Genomic DNA, 24,859 nt, shown 5'->3' with positions numbered 1-24,859 from the left:
GTCATACACTATGACCAATTTAGTTAATCCAATGTGCCTATAGCGCATGAAAACACGACAGTGGGGGAAACCGGAGCACCCAGAGAAAACCCACGGCAACACGGGGAGAACATGCAAACTCCACACATAAACTTGCCCAGCCGAGACTTGAACCAGTGACCTTCTTACTGTGAGGTGACAGTGCTAACCACTGAGCAACCGTGCCACCCATGCGCTATGCATATCGTACATTATTATTTTTCAATATAAGAATATTTTAATAGCGGAATCATGTGAAATATATGTCATCATGCAGTGCCAAATTTACAGCAGACCAAAAAGCATTCGGACAATTAGAACTTATTAACAGTTTACAGCATTTGATTAAATAAGCCAAATAAGTGGCATTAAAAAAAGTCAGTAAGGTGGTAAAGTATTTGAGATTTGTATCTGCTAAGATAATGCAATCCAGACTTGTTAAATACTATGCTAGATAAAATATTTTACAAATACAATCTGCGTATGTAAATCAGCTACTGCTAATTTCAGAATTGAATTAAATGTTTGACTAAACTTGTCCGTCTTAAATTACTTTAAAGATGGGCCAAAAGTTTTTAATTTCAGGTGAACAAATAAGTTGACTTGTAGCTCATAATATGGAACCACTGATTGTAACCCAGTCATTGTAATAAACATAGCATTGGGTGAATAAGTCACATAAATATGCAACATCTTGTGATTTAGATCAGATATAGGGGAGAGCAGGGGTAACACATTTTGGTTTTGGCCAAATAATAAACAAAGTAATGGGGTTAGAGCAGGGGTGTCCAAACTCGGTCCTGGAGGGCCGGTGTCCTGGAGAGTTTACCTCCATCTTGCTTCAACACACCTGCCAGGAAGTTTCTAGTATATCTAGTGAAAGCTTGATTAGATGGTTTAGCTGTGTTTGATTAGGGTTGGAGCTAAACTCTCCAGGACACCGGCCCTCCAAGACCGAGTTTGGACACCCCTGGGTTAGACAAACCCTATTTTTTTTTACCAACAAAACACAAGGCTCTTCTAAAAATGAGCACTGAAATTATGATACTTTCTTTGCAGTATTGCCAAAAGTGCCAGGAGTAAAAATATTTACCCCACCTATAAGGCAAGTTGCAGACAGAGGGTTAGTTGTAACACATGCTTTTAAAGTCAGATTTCACACAATTAATTTAATTTCAGTGTACTAGCCATAATATTAGCCATAATTCCACAACATTTAGCTCAATTTATGTTTTATTCTACACAGCACCGTATGTTTATTTATTTATTTATTTATTTATTTATTTATTTATTTATTGGATAATTTTTATTAATGCGTTTATTTGCATTATCAGCAATAAAATATTTTTTATATATAAACATTCATTCATTCATATTCTTTTTGGCTTCGACCCTTTATTAATCTGGGGTCGCCCCAGCGGAATGAACCGCCAACTTGTCCAGCATATATTTTACGCAGCGGATGCCCTTCCAACTGCAACCCATCTGTGGGAAACCTCCACACACACATTCATTCACACTCGTACACTATGGACAATTTAGCCTACCCATTTCACCTGTACCGCATGTCTTTGGACTGTGGGGGAAACCGGAGCACCCGGAGGAAACCCACACGAACGCAGGGAGAACATGCGAATTCCACAAAGAAACGCCAACTGACCCAGCTGAGGCTCGAACCAGCGACCTTCTTGCTGTGAGGTGAGAGCACTACCTATTGTGCCACTGCATTGCCTCAATAAAAATATTTTCTATTAAAAAGATTTTAATATAAAAAGTTCCCAACATTACACTCAAAATTCAAAAATTATTTTTTTTAAATTTAATTTGTGACCAACAGTGTGTGGCCTTATTGTAACACCCTGTTACAACTAACCCCGCTGTGTTGTGTTTTCCCCAAAACTGGCTGAAAGTCACTGTGTTTTTTACATCTTTTAAAATTGCTCCATCTTTTAGCCTAGAAGACGGTTAATACAACAATATAAGAATTTACATACTTTCCGATTTCTATAAAATTAAAAATATTGACTACACTGAAAAAAAATATTCAAAGATGATTCCTTGAATTTACTTAAGTTATGGGGTTGTAAACAATTTGTTTATGTTGAATTTAAATAAATAAATTAAGTTGAACATTATTAAATTTAGTTTGTTTCAACAGTTCGCCCTTAGCTGATGATTGATTATGAAGCTAGTTTGGCATGCTGTCCCGGGAGAGAGCCCTGAACTCGTGAGATCCTCGGGCTCGGGTCTCCTTCCCGTTGCAGGGCGAGAGGGGAGTCCGAGTTCAGGTAGGTCTCGAGAACTCCCCTGCTTGATAATGTTGGAAGTAGATTGATGCTGTGAAGTGTCTATGCTGTCAATTAAGATTAGTCAATTTACTTATGTTACATGTTTTTGGTCTGTGGGAGGAAACCGGAGAGCCTGGTGAAATCCACGCAAACACGAGGAGAACATGCAAACTCCGCACAGAAATGCCGACTTGGCCAGGAAGTGTTTGAGCCGGTGGCATTCTTGCTGTGCGGCCGTGGTGCTTACCACTCGGCCTCCGTGCTGCCCCTGACTAGGAAATAAGAGGAGTAGGGGTGGAAGGGGGGATTCTTCAAGACGAAGATGGCTGAAGTAAGATACTCTGGTTATTTATAGTGGTTAAGGAGTCGTCTGATTGGTAAATCAGTGTTAGCTAATGTGGACTAGGTGCTATCAATCATAAGCACGTGCTCCTCTCGAAATTAGTTTATAAATAAACCTCACTTAAATTTAACACAGATAAATTGTTTGCAACAATTTTGCAGACAACATTTTGTTCAGTGCATAATAAAAAATACTTTCATGCTGGAAAAAGTTTCTTATCTAAATCTCACAGAACTTTTGCAATAATTGGCAGGAGGACGTCTGCCAACACTGTGGTGAAATCCTCGAAAGCATGCCATCGTTAACCCTGAGCAAATACCTTAAAACTCTGTTACATTTAACCCTGCGTTACTTTGTGCCCTGCGCTGTTTTATTTCTCAGACCCACTCTGTTATTTACAATTGAACCTATTGATTTTCAGCATTACTACTCAAGACAAATAGATCTTCCTAATGCGTTAATTCATGTCTTAGATACAATTTAAATGGTTAAATAAACATATAACAATACCAAACCCTTATTCCAGCCATAAAATTCTAATGGCGGTTGGCACAAATGACATTTGATATACATTTTCCTCTACTTGAGGTTGTGTAAAATGTCTGTTTGATGGTAAAAGCTGACATTTTATATATTACGGGATGCTTTGACTATGTGTTATTGCAAGATAAATGTGAAGAAAATCATAACATCACACCTTTATGTATTCAATTGATTAGTTTATTTCCCCAATTGAGAACAGTGTGAAAATTGATTTACTTAATAACTCAAAACAACAATAATCTCGAAGCACTGCGAAGATCGAGATGTGGTGGTATGAATCTGAACTGAACATCTGAATCACTTTTGAACATCAAGAATTAGCATATGAACAGCAATATCTCATGCAACAATTTTCCTTTTTTTTGCCATAACACAGTAGCAGCACCCATGAAAGAAATTAACATAAGGAAAAAAGTCAAAGAGCTCAAGCAAATGTTGTTCTCCGTTAGTGATGCTATTCATTCCTTTTTCTTCAGCTTAGTCCCTGTTTTATCCAAGGCCGCCACAGCGGAATGAACCGCCAACTATTCCAGCATATGTTTTACACAGCGGATACCCTTCCAGCCGCAACCCAGTACTGGGAAACACCCATACACTGAAAAAAGTGTTGCATGCAGAACTGTTGCAAACAATTTATTTGTGTTGAATTTAAACAAACAAATTATTATTTGTTTGTTTAAATTCAACACAAATAAAATGTTTACAACCACTTAACGTAAAAAAATTGAGTAAATCCGAGGAATCATCTCTGAATAATTTTTTTTCAGTGTACGTGCTCACATTCACACACACACTAATACACTATGGGCAATTTAGTTCATCCAATTCACCTATAGCATGTGTTTGGACTGTTGGGGAAAACCGGAGCACCCGGAGGAAACCCACGCCAGGACAGGGAGAACCTGCAAACTACACACAGAAATGCCAACTGATCTAGCCGGGACTCTTGCTGAGAGGCAACATTACTAATTACTGAGCCACTGTGCTGCCCTAAGTTTTTTATCTATCTAATTAACTTCATCACAGCCTCTGTGTTCTTGAATCAGTTTCTATCATTGACAGAACATTAATTTAAGTGTGCAAACCTGATGAAAAGTCAGTGTTGATTCAATGTTATTTCAACCCACATGACAAATACTGTAATAATTTATAGCAAATACAACAGTGTTTTCAAACCAGACATTGTAAAGTGTATTGTATAGTAGTATTTACAAATTGTTGGTAAAGAATGCTCCAGCATACTGTTGTATTAAATATAGTGAGCTTTATTTTTACTACAGTATTGTAGTATGTTAGACCCTATAGTATTGGGTCATTTGTTTAAACTACTATAGTTGAGTTGTCATAGAATTACCACATTCAAATACCACCCTTTATTATGGTATGATTCGAAAACACTCTAGTATTTACTATAAATTACTACAGTATTTTTTCACATGGGGTGTTCATGAATCTGTTTCTATTACTGAAAACATTATTTAAAGGGTGCAAACCTGATTCATTGTTGAAATTCCAACTTTTAAATGTTATTCAAAAAGTTGCTTTAAGTCTAGTCTTTGGTATAACATACCCTATACTTGTACACTTCCTGACAGAAGTCTTGATGTCGATCCCAGTCGTAAGAGCAACAAATAATAATCTGAGTTCTAGTTGATCATTTGGAAAAGTGGCAGAAGGTGAATTTTTCAGATGAATCATCTGTTAAACTGCATCCCAATCATCACCAAATGCTGCAGAAGACCTACTGGAACCAGCATGGAGCCAAGATTCTCAAAGAAATCAGTCAAGTTTGGTCAAAGAAAAATCGTGGTTTGGGGTAATATTCAGTATGAGGGCGAGCGAGAGATCTGCAGAGTGGATGGCAACATCAACAGCCTGAGGTATCAAGATATTTGTGCAGCCCATTACATTACAAACCACAGGAGAGGGCAAATTCTTCAGCAGGATAGCGCTCCTTCTCATACTTCAGCCTCCACATCAAAACTCCTGAAAGCAAAGAAGGTCAAGGTGCTTCAGGGTTGGCCAGCCCAGTCACCAGACATGAACATTATTGAGCATGTCTGGGGTAAGATGAAGGAGCAGGCATTGAAAATAAATCCAAAGAATCTTGATTAACTCTGGGAGTCCTGCAAGAACGCTTTCTTTGCCATTCCAGATGACTTTATTAATCAGTGATTTGAGTCAGTGCAGAGATGTATGGATGCAGTCCTCCAAGCTCATGATGGAGTCAGACACAATATTCATGCATTTTCTGCTGCAGCATGACTTTATATTCTATACTGGACATTATTTCTGTTCAGTGACAAGACTTTTGTTTAAGCAAAGTCAGACTTTTCTGTCCTAATTAAATAATTAAAAATCAAGCCATGATCATATTTTATTTTGCCAAAATAAACGTAATCCCGAGGGTTCCAGACATTAGATATTCTATCATTTAAACATATATAAAATTAGATTTTCTGCAAACCTGATAAAAAATCAACCATGAAGTTTCAACCGTTCGACTGTTGATTCAATGCTAATTTAATGTAGGCCTGCTATCTGGGGAAGCACTAGCCTATATAACATATAATGCCCCCTCCCATGTGGAGCTGCGTCATATACAGCAGCGGCTCCATGCGCCCTTACGAGTGTGCAGCAGAGAAATAATAATATCACCGCACTAAATATGTGAGCACACCACCATCTGCGGTTACGCACACGCATTACGCATTATTACACGCGCTGCCGTACGCGCACTCGCTCTGTTCCACAGGTGCAGAAGATGGACGCGAAGGACCAAAGCGCGCAGATGGAGCCTCTGCTGCCCGCGGTAAGACGCCTTTAATCGGCCACATCTGTCCGCTTATTGATCGTATGTTCTGGGCGAATGCACGTGTTGAGAGACCGTGAATGTTTCGCGCGTCTGCGGCTTGAAGGCGGCACGCATGTCACGGCTGCATTTCTGCTGCATTGCATGTTGCGGATGGAGGTTTTTATTTATTTATTTAGTATTAACGCACGACAGTCTGTTCGCTACAGGTTTATCGCAGTAGGTTTTCATTAAAAAACGTCTCATGCGCCAAACATCATGTATTGATGAAGGTGCCGACGAGATAATCATTTATTACACATTTAAGCGGCTTGAACACAAAACAATTAAGTTGTCCCAAACAAAAACGTAGGAATTGTGTTGTTTCAGCTTATTTTAAATAATTAGTCTGAACAAGCAGCAATTTTTTTTAGTTTTTTTTTTGTGTGTGTAATATGATTGTTTTATTGTCATATTTGTTTTTAATAGTACCTGCACTGTAAAAAAATGAGAAAAAGTCATGACAACAAATATTTTTTTAAGTTATTTTAACTTATTTTAAGGTTTTAACAGAATTGTTTTAGTTATGTAAAGTTTAACTTAATATCTTTAGTCAGTTTTATGTTGTATTTTATGCTTGTATTATTGTAATATTTCTTTTTTCAATTGTCCTTTCACTGTAAAAATGATGACAAAATGTCATATGTAAATAAATAGTAACATGAAAACATATAAAGTAGCACAAAGACATATATAACTATTAAGTTAATCAGGTTTCAACAAGATTGTTTTAGTTATATGAGGGTTAACTTAATATTTTTAGTCAGTTTTAGTCAAAATCTAAACTATTTAATACAGTGTAGAATGTTAATATACCGCCATTTAAGTTGTATTTACGGAACTGTGTGCAACCCAACTTTTTTTTTTTTTAAACACTGCAGTAATTTCTCCTTTTTCACAGATGTTTTCTTGTATGTTCACTCATCATGATGCAAATGTAAACAGATTAAACATAAAACAACAAAGTCGTGCCCCCAAAAATGTAGGAGTTATGTTGTTTCAGCTCATTGTAATTTTTTTGAGTGTGTATTATACTTTTATTATTGTGATATTTATTTTTTAAACAGTACTTTGAAAAATGATAACAAAAAGTCACAACAGCATATGTTTTATGGTACTTTTAACTTCTTTTAACAAGTTAACCAGGATTAAACAACATTATTTTAGCTATGTAAGGTTTAACTTAATATTTTTAGTTAGTTTCAGTCAAAGTAAGTTGAGATGGTAAGAATTTCACTTAATTCAACTACAATATTTACTACAGTAAGTGTAGATTGTTAATATACTTCCATTTTATGTTGTATTTTATGCTTGTATTTTTGTAATATTTCTTTTTTTTAATAGTATTTACACTGTAAAAATGATGACAAATGTCATATGTAAATAAATAGATACATATAAACATATAAAGTAGCACAAAGACATATATAACTAATAAGTTAATCAGGTTTCAACAAGATTGTTTTAGTTATATGAGGGTTAACTTAATATTTTTAGTCAGTTTTAGTCAAAATCTAAACTATTTAATACAGTGTAGAATGTTAATATACCGCCATTTAAGTTGTATTTTATGCTTGTATAATTGTGATATCTATTTTTTTAATAAAAATGATGAAAAATAGTCTTATGTAAACATATAGTAACATGTAAACTGATAAAGTAATATAAAAACATATATAACTAATAAGTTAAGTTGACTAGAAAATTTAAATTACATAAATGAAAAAAAAACATCACTGGGTTTTGATGAAGATGCTGATGAGAAAGCTGTAAAAGTGATTGCTTACTTAATCATGTTGGGACAACTTGAAGAAACTGTGTCCAACCCAACTTTTTTTTTTTAACACTGCAGTAATTTCTCCTTTTTCACAGATGTTTTCTTGTATATTCACTCATCGTGATGCAAATGTAAACAGATTAAACATAAAACAACAAAATCGTCCCCCCTAAAATGTAGGAATTATGTTGTGTCAGCTCATTGTAATTTTTTTTGAGTGTGTATTACACTTTTATTATTGTGATGTTTATTTTTTAAAACAGTACTTTGAAAAATGATGACAAAAAGTCACGACAGCATATGTTTTATGGTACTTTTAACTTCTTTTAACAAGTTAACCAGGATTAAACAACATTATTTTAGCTATGTAAGGTTTAACTTAATATTTTTAGTTAGTTTAGGTAACTAAAGTAAAAGTTACTTAAAAGTCAAAGTAAGTTGAGATGACAAGAAAATTTCACTTAATTCAACTACAATATTTACTACAGTAAGTGTAGAATGTTAATATACTTCCATTTTATGTTGTATTTTATGCTTGTATTATTGTAATATTTCTTTTTTTTAATAGTATTTACACTGTAAAAATGATGACAAATGTCATATGTAAATAAATAGATACATGTAAACATATAAAGTAGCACAAAAACATATATAACTAATAAGTTAATCAGGTTTCAACAAGATTGTTTTAGTTATATGAGGGTTAACTTAATATTTTTAGTCATAGTTTGAGTCAAAGTAAGTTCATATGGCTAGAAAATGTAATTTGATTCAATTAAACAATTTAAGGCAGTACGATATTGACAGTGTAAAATGCTAATAGGGGTATTATATTGTGTAGTTTATTACAGTAACTTTGTTACAGGAATAATGTAGTATTACGGTTATGAGCATTTGATTGTAATCTGTTTGCTAAAGGTTTATCGTAGTAGGTTTTCATAAAAGAAACATCTTATATAATACAGGTAAAACATCAATGGGTTTTGATGAAGATGCTGATGCGAAAGATGTAAAAATCTTAGCTAACTTAATCGATTTTTGTTGTGACAACATTTTACACTTTCTTTTTAATACAATTTCTACTTTTTACAGATTTTTCCTTGTATTGACCTCATTCTTCGCAAGCGCTGCCATTAGAATCTTTTTGGCTCGAGACTTCCGGTCTCATTCACTTCTATTCATTTTTAGACTTTAAAAACTGCTCGTTTCGCTGTTTGACGTTGCAAACTGATATTTTCTTATTATATTATTCTACTTGGTCTGTGTAGTCATGCAAACATTTTTTTGTAGAGCAAGTAGTTTGACCGCTTTCTGCCGTTTTTTATTCCTAGTCATTTCTCCCATAGGCGACTGAATCGGAAGTTCTAAAACAATCGCGAAAACATTCGCACTTCCGCATTTTAGAATAAGGTCAATAAGTTCACTCATCGTGATACTAATATAAATAGATAAAACATAAAACAACGAAGTTATCCCCCCAAAAATGTAGGAATTATGTTGTTTCATCTTACAGTAATTTTTCGAATGTGTAATATACTTATATTATTGTGATATTTATTTTTTAAACAATACTTATACTTTAAATGAAACAAAATTATTTTAGCTATGTAAGGTTTAACTTAATATTTTTAATTAGTTTAAGTCAAAGTAGGTTGAGATGACAAGAAAATTTAACTTAATTTAACTACAATATTGACTACTTAATATTCATTTTAGTTGCATTATATTGTGTAGTCACTTTATTACAGTAACTTTAATTGTTACAGGAATAATGCGGTATTACCGTAACGAGCTTTTGATTGTAATCTGTTTGCCACAGGTTTATCGTAGTAGGTATCGTGGTAGGTATAATATTTCCTTTTAATTTAATTTAATTACAATTTATTTTTTACATTTTTAAAGTAAAAAAATGGCAATTATTAAAGTGACATAATTTACCAGAACATCTTTTGATATTAGAATAATGTTCTTTTGCAGTAGATTATGGTTTAATCCAGGATCTAATGATTTCCTCATATAGCAGGTTTGACAGCTGTCAGCACAGGATGAGAGTCACTGTGACTGTAGATTATCTGTGACCCCGGGTCAATAGGTTAAAAGATGATTCATCACATGATTTATAGTGTTTTAATCACCAGATGTTTTAAGTCTCATATAAAACCAGTGGATTACAGGAACTTTAAAGCCCAAGAAACAACTTTGCTAAAAAGATATTAAGAAGATGCTGTTTTTTGTGCGCTGACTTGAGGTGAAATTAATACGATTGTTAGTTGTTAGTAGTATTTTGTGTGTTTTGCATTAATTTACGGTTGTGAATTGCATTATGGGATGTTTATCTCTGCTCTGTTGAATTTTGATGTTGAAAATTTAACTCTACAGTTTGACAAAGGTAATAATTTGAATTAATATAATGTGCATTTATAATGAAATAAGTAAATTAAACAGAATTTCCATTAAATTAACAGAAAATGTGCTGGCATTTGTGCAGGTATTTGTAGCATAATATACAACACCAACCCAGACTTTAAACTATTAAAAATGTTGATAAAAGTCATTTTTTTTTTTAACTTTTCAAGGTTAAAAGTTGTTGGATGAAATGTCAAGGTCCCATAATGCAATTCGAAAGCATAAATAAATGAGGGAAAATGACAAAATTAATCACAAAATATGGAAAATGGCAAATTTTGGGATATTTTTTACAGTGTACTATTGTTGGAGCTGATATTTGGTGTTAAGAATTTGATTTTAACCAATGACAACGGAATGGGTCAATCGTCTGACCAATCAGAGCAGAGCTTTCAGAAAGGCGGGGTTTTGAGAGCAGTTCCTTTAATCAAATGACTCGTTTGACTTGGCCAAAATCTGCGCAGAATCGATCACCGGTGATCACCGCAAGATGCATGCCGGTTATAAATGTGTCCGCCTTGCCTTCGCCTCGCTCTGATGTCACGCTGACGTGCGCCAAAAAACTCTCGCGATCGCGAGGCGGATACCTCGGATAGAGCAGTCGGCCGCAGTTGTTCTCAAAAGACTGCGTTACCAAAAGCATGATGGGAAACGACTGGCTGACGACACAGCTTAATGCTGATTGGATGAGACTGACACATTACACTTTATTATCTCGTTTTACTAAGGTTTATACCTGGATTTGTTGAATACCTTTTTTTTTTTGTATTTTCGTTGATAATTAAAAAAAAGTCATAAAGAGCATTACATATGGTTATTTATTTAGATTTACACACAAACAAAAACAAAACACATCTTTGTAAAACATAACGTGACCTATGTAATATAACTAAATGTTACTAATAAATCATTAGGACTTGTGTGCTGTATTTTATTTCTCTCTCAGTTTTAAGTCCTGTTTGTTGTCATTTTCACTTTTTGTATGTTTGTGTGAATTTTGTATAGTAATTTTTATGCAGCATTATTCAATGAAAGTCCATCCAATATATACACATATTCAGACATACAAAGGTAATCAGACTGTTTTGTCATTATGCCTCATCTTTGTGTGGTTTCATATGAGAAGTGAAAAGGGTGTAGTAAACAAGACACACACACATATGTAAGTATATATATATATATATATATATATATATATATATATATATATATATATATATATATATATGTATATATGTGTATATATGTGTGTATATATATATATATATATATATATATATATATATATATATATATATATATATATATATATATATATATATATATATATATGTATGTATGTATGTATGTATGTATGTGAAGTCAAAAGTAATGTTTAATAGACCAAGAATATTTTCACAGTTTTTCCTACAGTCTAATAGTTTTTATTCTGGAGAAAGTCTTGGGCTGTTTATTTTAGTCTGGCTGGAGTAATATCAGTTTATATAAACCTAATAAGCATGTCAATATAATTAACCCCCTAAGAATTTATTTGTCAAACAAACATTTGTCATGACCCGTCACTCAAAAGCATCTTGCTATGGCTACTTCATTTATAATGTAGCCAAATTAGGTTTCTTGAAAGCTTTCTTGCTGTATAAGCTGTTTATTTTGTTATTCTTTTAACGTTTGTTGAATATACAGAATTACATTTTAAATACACCCTTTTAGTTAATGAGCTGTTCATCTTCTGTAATTCTGAACCATTTTTTTTTTGTAAAAACTGTGATATTTCTATTGCATCCACTCCCATATTAAAAGTACTATAGTAATGTATACTGTAGTGCTTTTGAACCATGTTATAAAATAGCCTATTTAAATTGTATAGTTGCTCTGGTATCACAACAACTATAAACACAACCCAATACTGAAAAAGCATGCTCAAAATGCAATAATATTTACTATAAATCACCATAGCATTTTTTCATGAGGTCATTCGTCTGCGATAAAAAACGCGAACGAGATCTCCGCCACTGGTGACGTTTCCAGGTGGCTAAACAGCGAGATTCAGCAGGTGTCCGACTTCTGATGTAATTTTTGAGCCCTCCTCTTATTGCGCACGCCTGCTCTCGTTTACAATGCAGCCAAGGCGAGGCGCACCTCAAACGAGCCTAATCATTTGAGACACTGAGAAAAAAAAAACATTGATGCTACAATGAATTTTTGGAGAAATTAAATATTTTTGACCTTGGATGTAAGTAAACAAAACTACATTAAAAAAAAAAAAAACAAGACATTTGGGTCATCTTTTTTTTTTTGCAACTTGAGGACTTTGATTTGTTTTATGCTACACTGCAAAAAAGCATGCTTTGAGTTTTGTCGTGTTTCTAAGTCCAAATATCAAAAATATTCTTAAATCAAGAAACATTTTCCAGACAAGCAAAACATATTGTTTTGTTTTAAGAAAAATAGAAGATTTTTGGACAATGGAGTACCTAAAATAATTGTGTTTTTCATTTTGAAGCAAAATAATCTTGTTTTTCAGTTTGAAGGTATTTTACTTACCCTGTACTGAAAACAACGGCTTTTTGGTGTGATCAAATGTAATAAATTTACTGTCATAAATTTTAAATTGTGATCAAATGTAATAAATTTACTGTCATAAATTTTAAATTGTGATCAAATGTAATAAATTTACTGTCATAAATTTTAAAATGTGATATTAAATCTTGAGGATAACTAGATTTTCCTGAGCAAATGTTTAAAATTTACAGATTTTCTTCATGTTATAATTGAACTGAAATAGTTTAATATAAGTAGCAGGCCTGGATTGGCTAATCGGGTGCACCGTCAGAATTCCCAGTGAGCCGGTACGTTTTTTGGCCGTGAGGGCTGGTGTCCCTAGCTGCTTGCACTCTCAGCAGTTGCACTTTTTTCCATTTATTTATTTGACCATAGCCACACTATTTTTATTCATTATTTTGCCGCAGCCTCGCTCTTTTTATTTATTTTCTCTCAGCCCCGTGAGCAAAATGTTGCATCATTCCACCCCAAACAGCGGCAACTTAATGAATATTAATTAATATTAATGAATATTACACCTGCTCAATGAAAATCAGATGATTGACTACATTAATAAATCTGACATAACTTGATCAGAAATCTAAATAGGGGAGAAAAAGAGTAAACATCAGCAGCAGATAACAGTGCAATACTTATTTTTTATCCCGAACACATCATCTTAACTGTGCCATCTTTGTCTAGTGGTTAGCATGTTGCGTTACAATGCCGCCGATCCGAGTTCAAATCTCACTAGGATAATTAATTTTTTTATTTTTTCATTTTTAGTGTTAAGACATATAATACTGTTTGGGTTACTTATGTAAGGGTACATTTTTTGTGTGTGTGTGTGTGTGTGTGTGTGTGTGTGTGTGTGTGTGTGTGTGTGTGTGTGTGTGTGTGTGTGTGTGTGTGTGTGTGTGTGTGTGTGTGTGTGTGTGTGTGTGTGTGTGTGTGTGTGTGTGTGTGTGTGTGTGTGTGTGTGTGACGACCGTTACAAAGGACTGGATATCTATAAAGAATTAACGTTCTGATATTTATGAAAAACATTTGAAGTTCTAAAGCAGCTGTGTCCTTGAAAAATATGTGATAGTGTCATTAGAAACTGAAATGGAAATTACGTTATTTTAATATAGTCAGACGTCGACTGAGGTGGGCCGGTTTTTAAACTCCAGAGCTAAAAAGGAGTCCCACTCTGGCCCTGATAAGTAACAATTTACCTGTTATATTCAAAGGTTTTCTAATCATTGCAAATAAACCTACTAAACTTAAGCACATTTTAATCTGAAGTATTGCCTTAGCCGGCATCCGTTTATCATAAATTGATAATACAAAGCAAGTGAAGAAAAAACATATCAACAAAACTTGATTATCAAAGTGCTCTTGAGATCAAACATTGTTTTTTGTGAAGCTTATTCATAAACTAATTTGGAGAGGATCACGTGCTTATGATTTATCACGGCCGGTCTCGCATTTGCTAATCACTATCTTCCAATCATACGAGCCCTAAGCTACTACAAATAGCCACAGTTTTCAGTTCACTTTATCTTGGTTTGGAAGAAACCCCCCTCCTCCCCTATTCGCCTCCTTTACCTCTGATTGGGCGGCACGGCGGCCCAGTGGTTAGCACTGTGAGCCCCACAGCAAGAACACTGCCAGCCCTGGTTCCACAGGACCGGTGGGTGTTTCTGTGGGGAGTTTGTATGTTCTTCCCGTGTCCGCGTGGGTTTTTCCCAGGTTCTCAGGTTTCCTCCCACCATCCAAAGACATTCAACATGCATAACAATCAAGCTTTTGTCTAACCCCTTGTGTTCCCTTAGCTACCGCAGCAGGGGAGTTCTGAGATCCACCGAGCTCGGGCTCCCCTCTCGCTCTGCCAACGGGAGGAAGCCCCGGGCTCGAGGAGCCCTTGAGCTCGGGGCTCTCTCCCGGGACAGCATGCCAATCAAGCTTTTATAAATCATCAGCTAAGTGTGAACTCTTGAAATATCCATTAATATGAGCCCCACTGTAGCTAAATCTAAAACAGCTCATTTTTCCTGTTGTCAGTCTGGATAAAGGGCTTCATGTCGTATATTACTAATCAAATTAAGTTTTGACATATTTACAGTAGGAAATTTGCAGAATATATTCACCATGATCTTTACCTGCTGATTCGAATGTTATCACTTGATTGAATGGGTGTCATCAATGGGTATCAGCTGATAAGTAGTGGCCTTCTGTGCCTACTTGTAGGCTTGGCAGGCTGTTATTACCCATGCACATTGTTAACCAGCTATAGCTTTTACAAGAATTATTTATGTTATGTATTAAATATGCCATTAATTGTATTTTATTAACATCTACCCCAACCCTAAACCCAACAATCACAGCAATGTAAAGATAGATCTGGATCTGAAGCCTTAGCATGCCTGATTAACCATGTGGATGGATGATAAAAGCCTTCTGAGCCTACCAGTAATACTGGCCCATATCTAGAGCACTTATATGCCTATTCAATCGAGTGACTACATTCGAAGTGGGTGTCTTTACTGAATATCCCAATGATTTTTTTTTTTCACTGAGATCGCTGCATCTTAGATGTAAATGGGACATATAGGCGCACAGTTAAATGTAGAGCATCACAACATTATTCCTCTGCAGTTTCTGGGTCAATAAATCCTGCAAGCTTCATATTTACAGGCCAGATGTTGGTCATGAAGCTGGGCTGTGACTCATGCTTGCTGGATCTGGTTTCATCAAGTGTCCAGCATTTTTCACTCGTCCAGCTACTGTAGACTATTTTTGTTGGATGTGATGAATGACATGCAGTGAAGGAGGCCTGGTTGTGGTTTATTTCTGAAAGCGGTTATAGAGATTGAGGACACATTTATGAAGGTGTATTTGAGCAAATGTGACAAATTGTTTAGCAATGGGTTTAAATAACATCATTCAAGTGTGACTTAAAAAAAGTGAGGAATGCATTTAAAGCATATCCCTGTATATGCATTCTTTGGGCTATTAATATTAATTAATCACCCATAAAGGAAAATTCTGTCATCTGCGCAGCCTTCCCTTGTCCGAAACCAACTCAAAAATAGTTTTGCTGTTTGTTCAAGAACTACTTATTACAAATGAGCTGAGACAACACAGTTCTTACGAATTTTTTGTTTTAGGTTCAATCCAGTTGGATTTGTTAAGTTTACTTAATCTATTTGTGTTGGGACATCAGGAAGAAATTGTGTGAAACCCTGTATTTTCTTTTTCTTTTTTCTCCTATTGATCCATACTTACTGGCCACTTTATTAGGTACACCTTACTGGTATCAGGTTGCAACCCCTTTGTCTTCAGAACTGCCTCAATCCTTTGTGACATAAATTCAACAAGCTACTGGAAATAGTCCTAAGACAGCATGCAGTTGCTGCAGATTTGTCGGCTGTCAGCTAGTGTCCCCTTTACTTTTACTGGGGCATTAGGATTCACACAGACCACAGGTTGAGCGCCCCCTGCTGGCCTCACTAACACCACTTCCAACAGCAACCTAGTGTTCCTTAGTGGTCTCCCATCCAGGTACTGACCAGGCTCAGCCCTGCTTAGCTTCAGTGAGTAACCGGTCTTGGGCTGCAGGGTGATATAGCTGTGACATGCAATATCAACATCACATGATCCTAAGGCCGTACTCACACTAGGTACAGTTGCCTCGAACCGGGCCAAAGCACGCTTGTCCCCCCTCCCGTCTCCCCCGACGGCCCGCGCTCACACCATATCGGGCCTCGGCACGCTTACGTCATCGCTGCTGCGCTGTTCAGAAGCGCTCTCTATGGCAAGCCTTTTTAGCATTTAAATCTTTGTTCTGACTCCATAAATATATTTAGAGATATCTCTAATTATATTTTGACTAGTCAGAATAACAATTAGAGATATCTGCAACTGCATTTGTACTATTACGAAATCAGATTGGAGATATCTGCAAATATATTATGACAAGTCATATTCCTCCATTGACTTCCATTGAAAAATATTTGCAGATATCTCTAAATGAGTTTTGACTAGTCACAATTGAAATTAGAGATATCTCTAACTGAGTTTTTACTAGTCATAATACATTTGGAGATGTCTTTAATTCGTCATATTTAGAGATATTTACTAATATATTTGAAGATATCTCTAATTAATTTACTAATAGTCGAATTACAGTTGTAGATATCTTGAATTGGACTTTTGACGAGTCAAAACTCAGAGATATCTGCAAATATTTTTCAATGAAAGTCAATGGAGGAATATGACTAGTCATAATATATTTGCAGATATCTCCAATCTGATTTCGTACTAGTACAATTGTAATTACACATCGCTAACTGTCATTCTGACTAGTCGAATTATAATTATGACTAGTCAAAATATAATTATATCTCTAAATATATTTATGGATAGTCAGAACAAGGTTTAAATGCTAAAACAGCTTGCCATACGCTCTCACCCAATAGCACAGTGGAGATTTCTCTAGTTATATCCTTTCAGTCGTTTGTTATGCAGTGACATGCAGTCAAATATTTCGCCAAACAATCCTTAGGGATGCGGTGACACGCAGTCAGATATTTTACCGGACAGATCCGCCACTTTTGGCGCTTCTAAACAATCATTAAGCTCTCGTGCTGCAGGAATGAGGAGGTCTGCTGAAGGTGCGCAGCTGTCATGCTGTGAGGAGTTAATAAACGTCTTTAATAAATGACGGCAGTTTGCGTTCACTGAACAGTAAGAATGATTAATAAATCCATATGAAACAGCCCCTTAAAAGTCACGTCTCGCTTTCAGTTTCGGGCTTTGGCGCGTTTTGCGATCACACACAAGCGTACCGCGCCAAAGCCCAAGTGATCCGCGCTCAGGCACACCTCTTCCAACCGGGCCAAGGCCGGCCAAGTGAACCGTGCTTGAGCCCGATTCAGTGCACTCACACTTCTCAAACGATCCGGGAAACGGGCCTGGGCACGGTACGGATGGCATAGTGTGAGTAGGCCCTAAGTCTATGCTGTGCAAAAGTCTGAGGCCACACGTATTGTCATCCAAAAAAAGATTTAAAGTCGATTATTATTTTGCCGCCTAATATTATGTAAACCAACCTCATAGAATTTTACTAAATGGATCTGGCTTTGGTGGCACATAGTAGTTGGTACTGTCACCTCACAGGAAGAAGGTTGCTGGTTCGAGTCCCGGCTGGGCATTTCTGTGTGGAGTTTGCATGTTCTCCCCGTGTTGGCGCGGGTTTCCTCCACATGCTCTGGTCCAAACACATGCGCTATAGGTGTATTGAATGAACTAATAGTGTAAGAATGTGTGTGTGTGTGTGTGTGTGAATGAGTGTGTATGGATGTTTCCCAGTATTGGGTTGCTGTGCTGGAATAGTTGGCAGTTCAATGTTCCAGGGTCACGATTTCCCAGGCTTGACAGAATAAGCATTACATTATATATTGCCAACAATTTGGAGCAAGATTTAATGCAAACCTTTAAGATTTTAGACGGAGAGATGGAAAACAAGCAACACTGGATCCAAAGTCTGTTCATACCAAACCGGGTGACCCTTTTATTTATGTTTTGCTGCTTTTTCTGAGCTGCCACAGAAACTCCAGTATATGTTTGGTCAAGCAAACAAGTGTAATCTCTTCAGAAGGACTCTTTTCATTATTCATCGGTGTTGGGAGGAAAGCAGCTTTTGAGTGACCCTTAAACAGTTTGTGGTTTAAAGCACTTTAGCACTTGTTTAATAAGGATTATCTGTGGTATCGGTGGTTTGTGGGAGGTGGTGCCACCTTATTTTCAACACGTGTGAATTATGGGTCAGTGACGCCGTTCTGGATTTCAGGATCGATTTATTTGTTCAAAACTGTATTTAAAAACATGAGCTAATTGCTAAAACCTCCCAAATAGTCTCATTCTGAAAACGTTCAGGCGTTCAGTCTCATTCTGCATTTCTGGAGATTGTGAATTATATAACCAGAAGCAGTGGCGTGGCTAGGACATCCTCGAAATTTTTTACAACAACAGAGTCAAAACCTCCCTTTAACGTCGCACTCGCTGAGCAATATAGAGTTATATACTAATGCCCCAGTATATTAATCTATAGAGCAATATAGATTAATATACTGGGGCATTAGGACCCACACACACCACAGGTTGAGCACCCTCTGCTGGCCTAACTAACACCACTTCCAGCAGCAACCTAGCTTTCCCATGTGGTCTCCCATCCAGGGACTGACCAGTCACAGCCTTGCTTAGCTTCAGTGGACGACCTTGTGAGAGTTGCAGAGAGCTAGATGCCAGCATCTAGATATTCTTTTGATTTAATTAAATCTAATTTAATGATAAAATTAGATTTAGATTTGAAATGAGACCAATCTCTGAATGAGACTGAATCTCTAAATTATTATTATTTTATTATTATTTATTCCAAACATTATCATTTTATAATATATTGTGGATCATCTGATTCAGTGGGTTGTTCACTGGAGACTCACTCTGAACAGTTCATTTGAATCAGTGAGTTGGTTACTGGTGACTCACTCTGAACAGTTCATTTGAATCAGTGAGTTGGTTACTGGTGACTCACTCTGAACAGTTCATTTGAATCAGTGAGTTGTTTACATTGTATATTATACGAAACACTTGGTTTGCTTCAACCTAAGTTCCGCAGACAGTATCATTGGTATTTGTTTCTTTTTAAATGTGTTTACTTTAATTTACCTTCTTATTTAAAGCAGTTGTTTGTTTTATGTACATCATCATATTCGCTTCGTCATGTGCAACAGAATTATTTTTTGGTTCCCAGAATTTCTACAGAAAGTGGCCGTAGGTCCTTTCAATTCAAAGCTCCTTTCGACTGGAACAATCTCCCTTCCTTTTTTAGATCAATTAAATCACTTCGTCTTTTTAGGGCTAATTTATTTTCTCTTCTGGAAACAACTTGCGAATGTTTTTAAATTTGGCTCCAAATTAAATAAAATAAATGTTTATTATTTATTTGCATATTAAATTGTTTGTACTTTTGGTTATATGTTGTTGCTTATTTAGGGTTAGGATTATGGGAAGTGTTTCAGGTGGAGTGTGCTGCTTGTTTGATTGTTTGTTTGTTTGTTTGTCTTGTCAAGTGTATGTACTTTATGATGTGTTGTACTCTGTTTGATTTGTGAACTTTTAGGGACCCCCTCGAAAATGAAATGATTCATCTCAAGGGGCTATCCCATTCAATAAATTCTATTCTATTCTATTCTATTCTATTCTATTCTATTCTATTCTATTCTATTCTATTCTATTCTATTCTATTCTATTCTATTCCATTCTATTCTACTGGAGACTCACTTGAATCAGTGAGTTGTTTACTGGAGACTCACTCTGAACAGTTAATTTGAATCAGTGAGTTGGTTACTGGTGACTCACTCTGAACAGTTCATTTGAATCAGTGAGTTGTTTATGGAAGACTAACCTTGAATGGATCATTTGAATCGGTGAGTTGTTTATTGAAGAGTAACTCTGAACGAATCTATGAATAAGTGAGTTTTTTACTGGAAAGTAACTATAAATGGATCATTTGAAACAGTGTGGCTGTTTCTCAATTCCAAGAACGCAGAGAACGGACTTGCGTTCTTGTGGAAACCGCTCTTGCCAGGTGTCCTCGGAAGAATGAACTCAGGAGACCAGGAGAACAGAGAACACGTCCTGTGAGGAATGAGATGCTGCGTTCTTCCTGATGGTCACGTGACCTTCACGCGTTTTTAATTTTAAATAATTTAAACATTACAGCATTCATACAACAACTTATTGTTTTTTCCCTTCTCAATATATACTATGCATTAAGACTTTACAAATATACGTTGCACAATATAAATAAAACAGATTTTATAATGAATTTTAGCAAACAAACACCCTTATTGTGTTTATTCCTTTATTAAGATGTCTATGGTGATGTTTATATTCACCGTTTCATTTAGGGAAACTCCTGAGGTAAATAAGTTAAATCTCTGAACTTCTCTGAACAGATCATTTGAATCAGTGAGTTGTTTTACTTGAGACTTACTCTGAACAGGTCATTTGAATCAATAAGTTGTTTACTTAAGAATGACTCAGAACAGACCATCTAAATCAGTGAGTTGCTTTTTTGAACCTCACTCTTAATAGATCATTTGAATTAATGAGTGACTTTCTTGAGTCTCACTCCTAATAGATCATTTGAATCAGTAAGTTGTTTACTGGAGACTCATTCTGAACGAATCATCTGAATCAGTGAGTTGTTTAGTGAAGGCTCAATATGAATAGATAATTTGAATCAGTGAGTTGTTTACTTAAGAATCACTCTGAACAGAGCATCTGAATCAGTGTGTTGCTTTCTTGAGCATCACTCTTAATAGATCATTTGAATCAGTGAGTTGTTTACTGAAGACTCATTCTGAACGAATCATTCTGAATCAGTGAGTTGTTTAGTGAAGGCTCAATCTGAATGGATCATTTAAATCAGTGAGTTGTTTTCCTTGAGACTCTCTCTAAACAGATCATTTGAATCAGTGAGTTGTTTACTTAAGAATCACTCTGAATAGACCATCTAAATCAGTGAGTTGAGTCTCACTCTTAATAGATCATTTGAATCAGTGAGTTATTTACTGGAGACTCATTCTGAACAAATCATCTGAATCAGTGAGTTGTTTAGTGAAGGCTCAATATGAATGGATCATTTGAATCAGTGAGTTGTTTTACTTGAGACTCACTCTGAACAGATCATTTGAATCAGTGAGTTGCTTTCTTGAGCCTCACTCTTAATAGATCATTTGAATCAATGAGTTGCTTTCTTGAGACTCACTCTGAATGAATGATTTGAATCAGTAAGTTGTTTACATGAGACTCACTTAGAATAAATCATTCGAATCAGTGAGTTGTTGGTAGTTAGCCTAAGAAATGAATTTCTCAGTAAAATTTGTGAACTGATCTAACAGGTATACAGATAATTGTCAGCTTGTTCATGAATTAAAAATACGGTCCACCACTATGGTCTATTTATGATAACTGTTAAAATAGCATTTACACTTTACAACAACGTTTAAAAAGTGAAAGTGACAATGTCCAGCTGATGTTGTCTGGTATCACAGGACAATATAATGATGGCTTTTTTAAAGCTCTCAGCTAAGACAAAGCTAAGCTTTATTATTCAGATTAGACTGAAAACATTTTCCACTCAGCAGAGTCCTGAACAGACTGACAAAGCTGCTTATTATTGCCTAATGGACAATAAACAGTGAGCTGAACAGCGACTTACATCTGTCCACAGTGATTATGTGACGCTCAGGTAAACTCTGCCTGTAAAATAATGAAAGATGAGAGCCAATCAGTGCTATTGTTTGAGCTAATCTGGAGCTTGTAATCTCAATATGAATTCAGTCGATGTATTTTCTGTGTATTAATAGCAGAATAAAATATGTCCCCAGTGTTGTCCTAGTGTTTTTGGGTAATCCTCAATAGTGATGCTCATGTAATGGCCTTTAGCTGAGATTAAGCTTGTATACGGAGGGCTTCTGAGATTGTTTTAAAACTAATTGGTGCTCTTTGGATATTCAGGATTATTGTGTTCAGAAGGGAAGATGTCCAGCCACCTCCTCTGTTTAAAACGACCTGCCTTTTTCAGGAGAAATACTACTGTGTTTTTCCAGGAATGACAGAAATCATTCAGCTTTGGTGGCTGTAAATGTAAAATATACATGTAAATGCTTTTACTATATGTTTTTATGTCTTATGTAATCAAAGTTGATACAGTGGCTCAGCAAGCTGGTTCAGTTGGCATGTTGCATGTTCTCCTAGCGTTGGCGTGGGCTTCCACCGGGTTATCCAGTTTCCCCAACCGTCCAAACACATGTGCTATAGGTGAATTGGACAAACTAAATTTGCTGTAGTGTTTGTGAATGTGAGTGTATGGGGGTTTCTCAGTACTGGGTTGTAGCTGGAAGGGCATCCGCTGTGTAAAACATCTGCTGAAATACTTGTCGGTTCATTCCGCAGCATGCATTTTAAACCTAATTCAAATGCATTAGTTTTGTAATGTTGTGACTTGAAGCAAAACTCCAGGGGCCTCATGTATCAACGCTGCGTACGCACAAAAACATTGCGTACGCAAGGTTTCACGCTCAGAATCGTTCACGTTTGGATTTACTAACAATGAACTGAACGTGGGAATGTGCGCAGGTTCACGGCAGCTTTTTGGCAGGCGTACGCACATTTTTTGTGCGTGTCTGTTTTATTTCCATTGGCGACTCCTAGAGGCAGTTGTGTTAAATTCCTCTCTACAAAGTGTCTGAGCCTTGCAATGGCAGGTGTATGAGACGGGTTCATCTAGTAGGTATGTAAGATTTCCATACCATACAGTTGACCAGCTAAACATTAAAGCACAATTTGCAGCGGTCGCCTGTTTTCTCAATGTAATCTGAGCGATCTACTGCACGCACATTGCTATAAAGACACTATCTGAAGATGAATTTGCAAGCGTGAATCAGAAACATTTCCATTCAATAAATGTGCAAATAAAATATGATGTACAAACTTATTAATGATTCCTACTAGTCTTTCTCGTGATAAATAGTAGGCAAAATATGATATGTAAGGGGGGGGGGGGGGGGAAGAAGATAGAGTTCATCAGATGCTGGATTCGAGCCGAGTTCATGCTCGAACGTGTCAAAACATGATCACATGCGTCTTACGAGCGCGCCACTGAGACTGTTCAGAGTGCTGCAACAGTTTACAGATATAAACCAGACTATTTTTTTTTAAATGCACTCAGTGCGATGTTCAGACCCAACTGTGTCAACCGCATCAGCTAAACTCTCCCACTCTATTTTTTTTTTCTTTTGTTGTTAATTCCGAAAAACAAACTTGCAAATAACACTGCTTTTCTCCGGTCTACCTCCGAAAGCAGCACCTCCAATTCACATTCTGTTCAAAGTTTCTCTTTTTGCTTGCTTTTGCCGTTGCTTTTTCGTTGGGTTTTGCCATTAGCATAGTCATTTGCATATTCATACGGGGGAGGAGGCAGGGAGGGGTTTTGCGCTCGTGCATGTTGCGCTCAGTTTCACGTTCATTCAGATGTACAAAAGAATATGCGTGAGATTCGGCGTATGCAGTGTTTCATACATCTGAATTTTTTTCTGCGTACGCACATTTACAGCTTTGTGCGTACGCAATGTTTTAGTAAGATTTCCACGCAAGTCTTCGTACATGAGGCCCCAGGACTTTTTGGCAGATGTCAGCAGTGTTTGCCTCTCATTTACATGAAGTTCATCATTTTGCAACTTTCTGACGATCTCAACACTTGCTCTGCTGTCAATCCAAGAGTTGCAAACCTGTGACTGAGCGTTTTTACAGCATGAGATGAGAAGAGAATAATTTTAAGTGTGAAGTTCATGTTGATCCAAAATGTTGTTTATTTTGTATGCATAGTGTGAAAAGTAATGTAACGAATTAAAATAAGGATATAAACAAAATGGAAAATATATCTACAAAGTTGAAGACATAATTATTAACCATCCTGTGAAACTGTTGCAATAAATTTTAGATATTTTATTTGGTCTTTGCCATGACAACAGCACATACAATTTTACTAGTAATTTTGCAAGATGGTATCCCGCTTAAAGTGCAATTTAAGTTAATTAGGTTAATTCATAGTAATTATTATAAGAAATGCTGTGAAAATATTCTTGCTCTGTTAGGAAATAACAGACAGCACTTGGGAAATAAATAAAATAAAGTAAAATATAAAATAAAAAAAAAATTTAATAAAATTTTAAAATATTAAAATAAATGAACATATTAATAAAATAACAATAATAAAGTAAAAAAATATATAAATAAAAAAAAAATATATAAACAAAATATATAGATTAAATAAAATTAAAATTAAATTAAAGTAAAAGATACAAATTTAAATAAAATATAATAAAATAAACTAAAAATATAAATAAAATAATAAAATAAAAATATATTCAAGCAAAATAAAAATAATGAACACCATAAAATATATAAATAAAATAAAAATAAAGAAATAACAAAGCTAAAAATATAAATAAAATTAAAAATATAAACTAATAAAA

At 35.6% G+C, this 24,859-nt stretch overlaps 2 protein-coding genes across 5 annotated transcripts in view; one reads left to right on the top strand and one right to left on the bottom strand.

Moving 5' to 3' along the window:
- rbms1b (RNA binding motif, single stranded interacting protein 1b) overlaps positions 1 to 24,859 on the bottom strand; it is a 447,127-nt gene that overhangs the window by 355,576 nt on the left and 66,692 nt on the right. The gene's annotated exons all lie outside the window — the stretch shown is intronic.
- Positions 5,780 to 24,859, top strand: part of slc4a10b (solute carrier family 4 member 10b) — a 155,411-nt gene continuing 136,331 nt past the window's right edge. For all 4 annotated transcript variants that reach the window (XM_017357854.4, XM_003199252.7, XM_073913282.1 and 1 more), the window contains exon 1: positions 5,780 to 6,004. In XM_017357854.4, the coding sequence (XP_017213343.1) occupies positions 5,957 to 6,004 (48 nt within the window). In that variant the 5' untranslated portion in view covers positions 5,780 to 5,956. The remainder of the gene's footprint in view (positions 6,005 to 24,859) is intronic.

This window comes from Danio rerio, chromosome 9, assembly GCF_049306965.1.
Source record: "Danio rerio strain Tuebingen ecotype United States chromosome 9, GRCz12tu, whole genome shotgun sequence".
Taxonomy (NCBI): Eukaryota; Metazoa; Chordata; class Actinopteri; order Cypriniformes; family Danionidae; genus Danio; species Danio rerio.
This window is presented reverse-complemented; position numbering and strand designations above follow the sequence as displayed.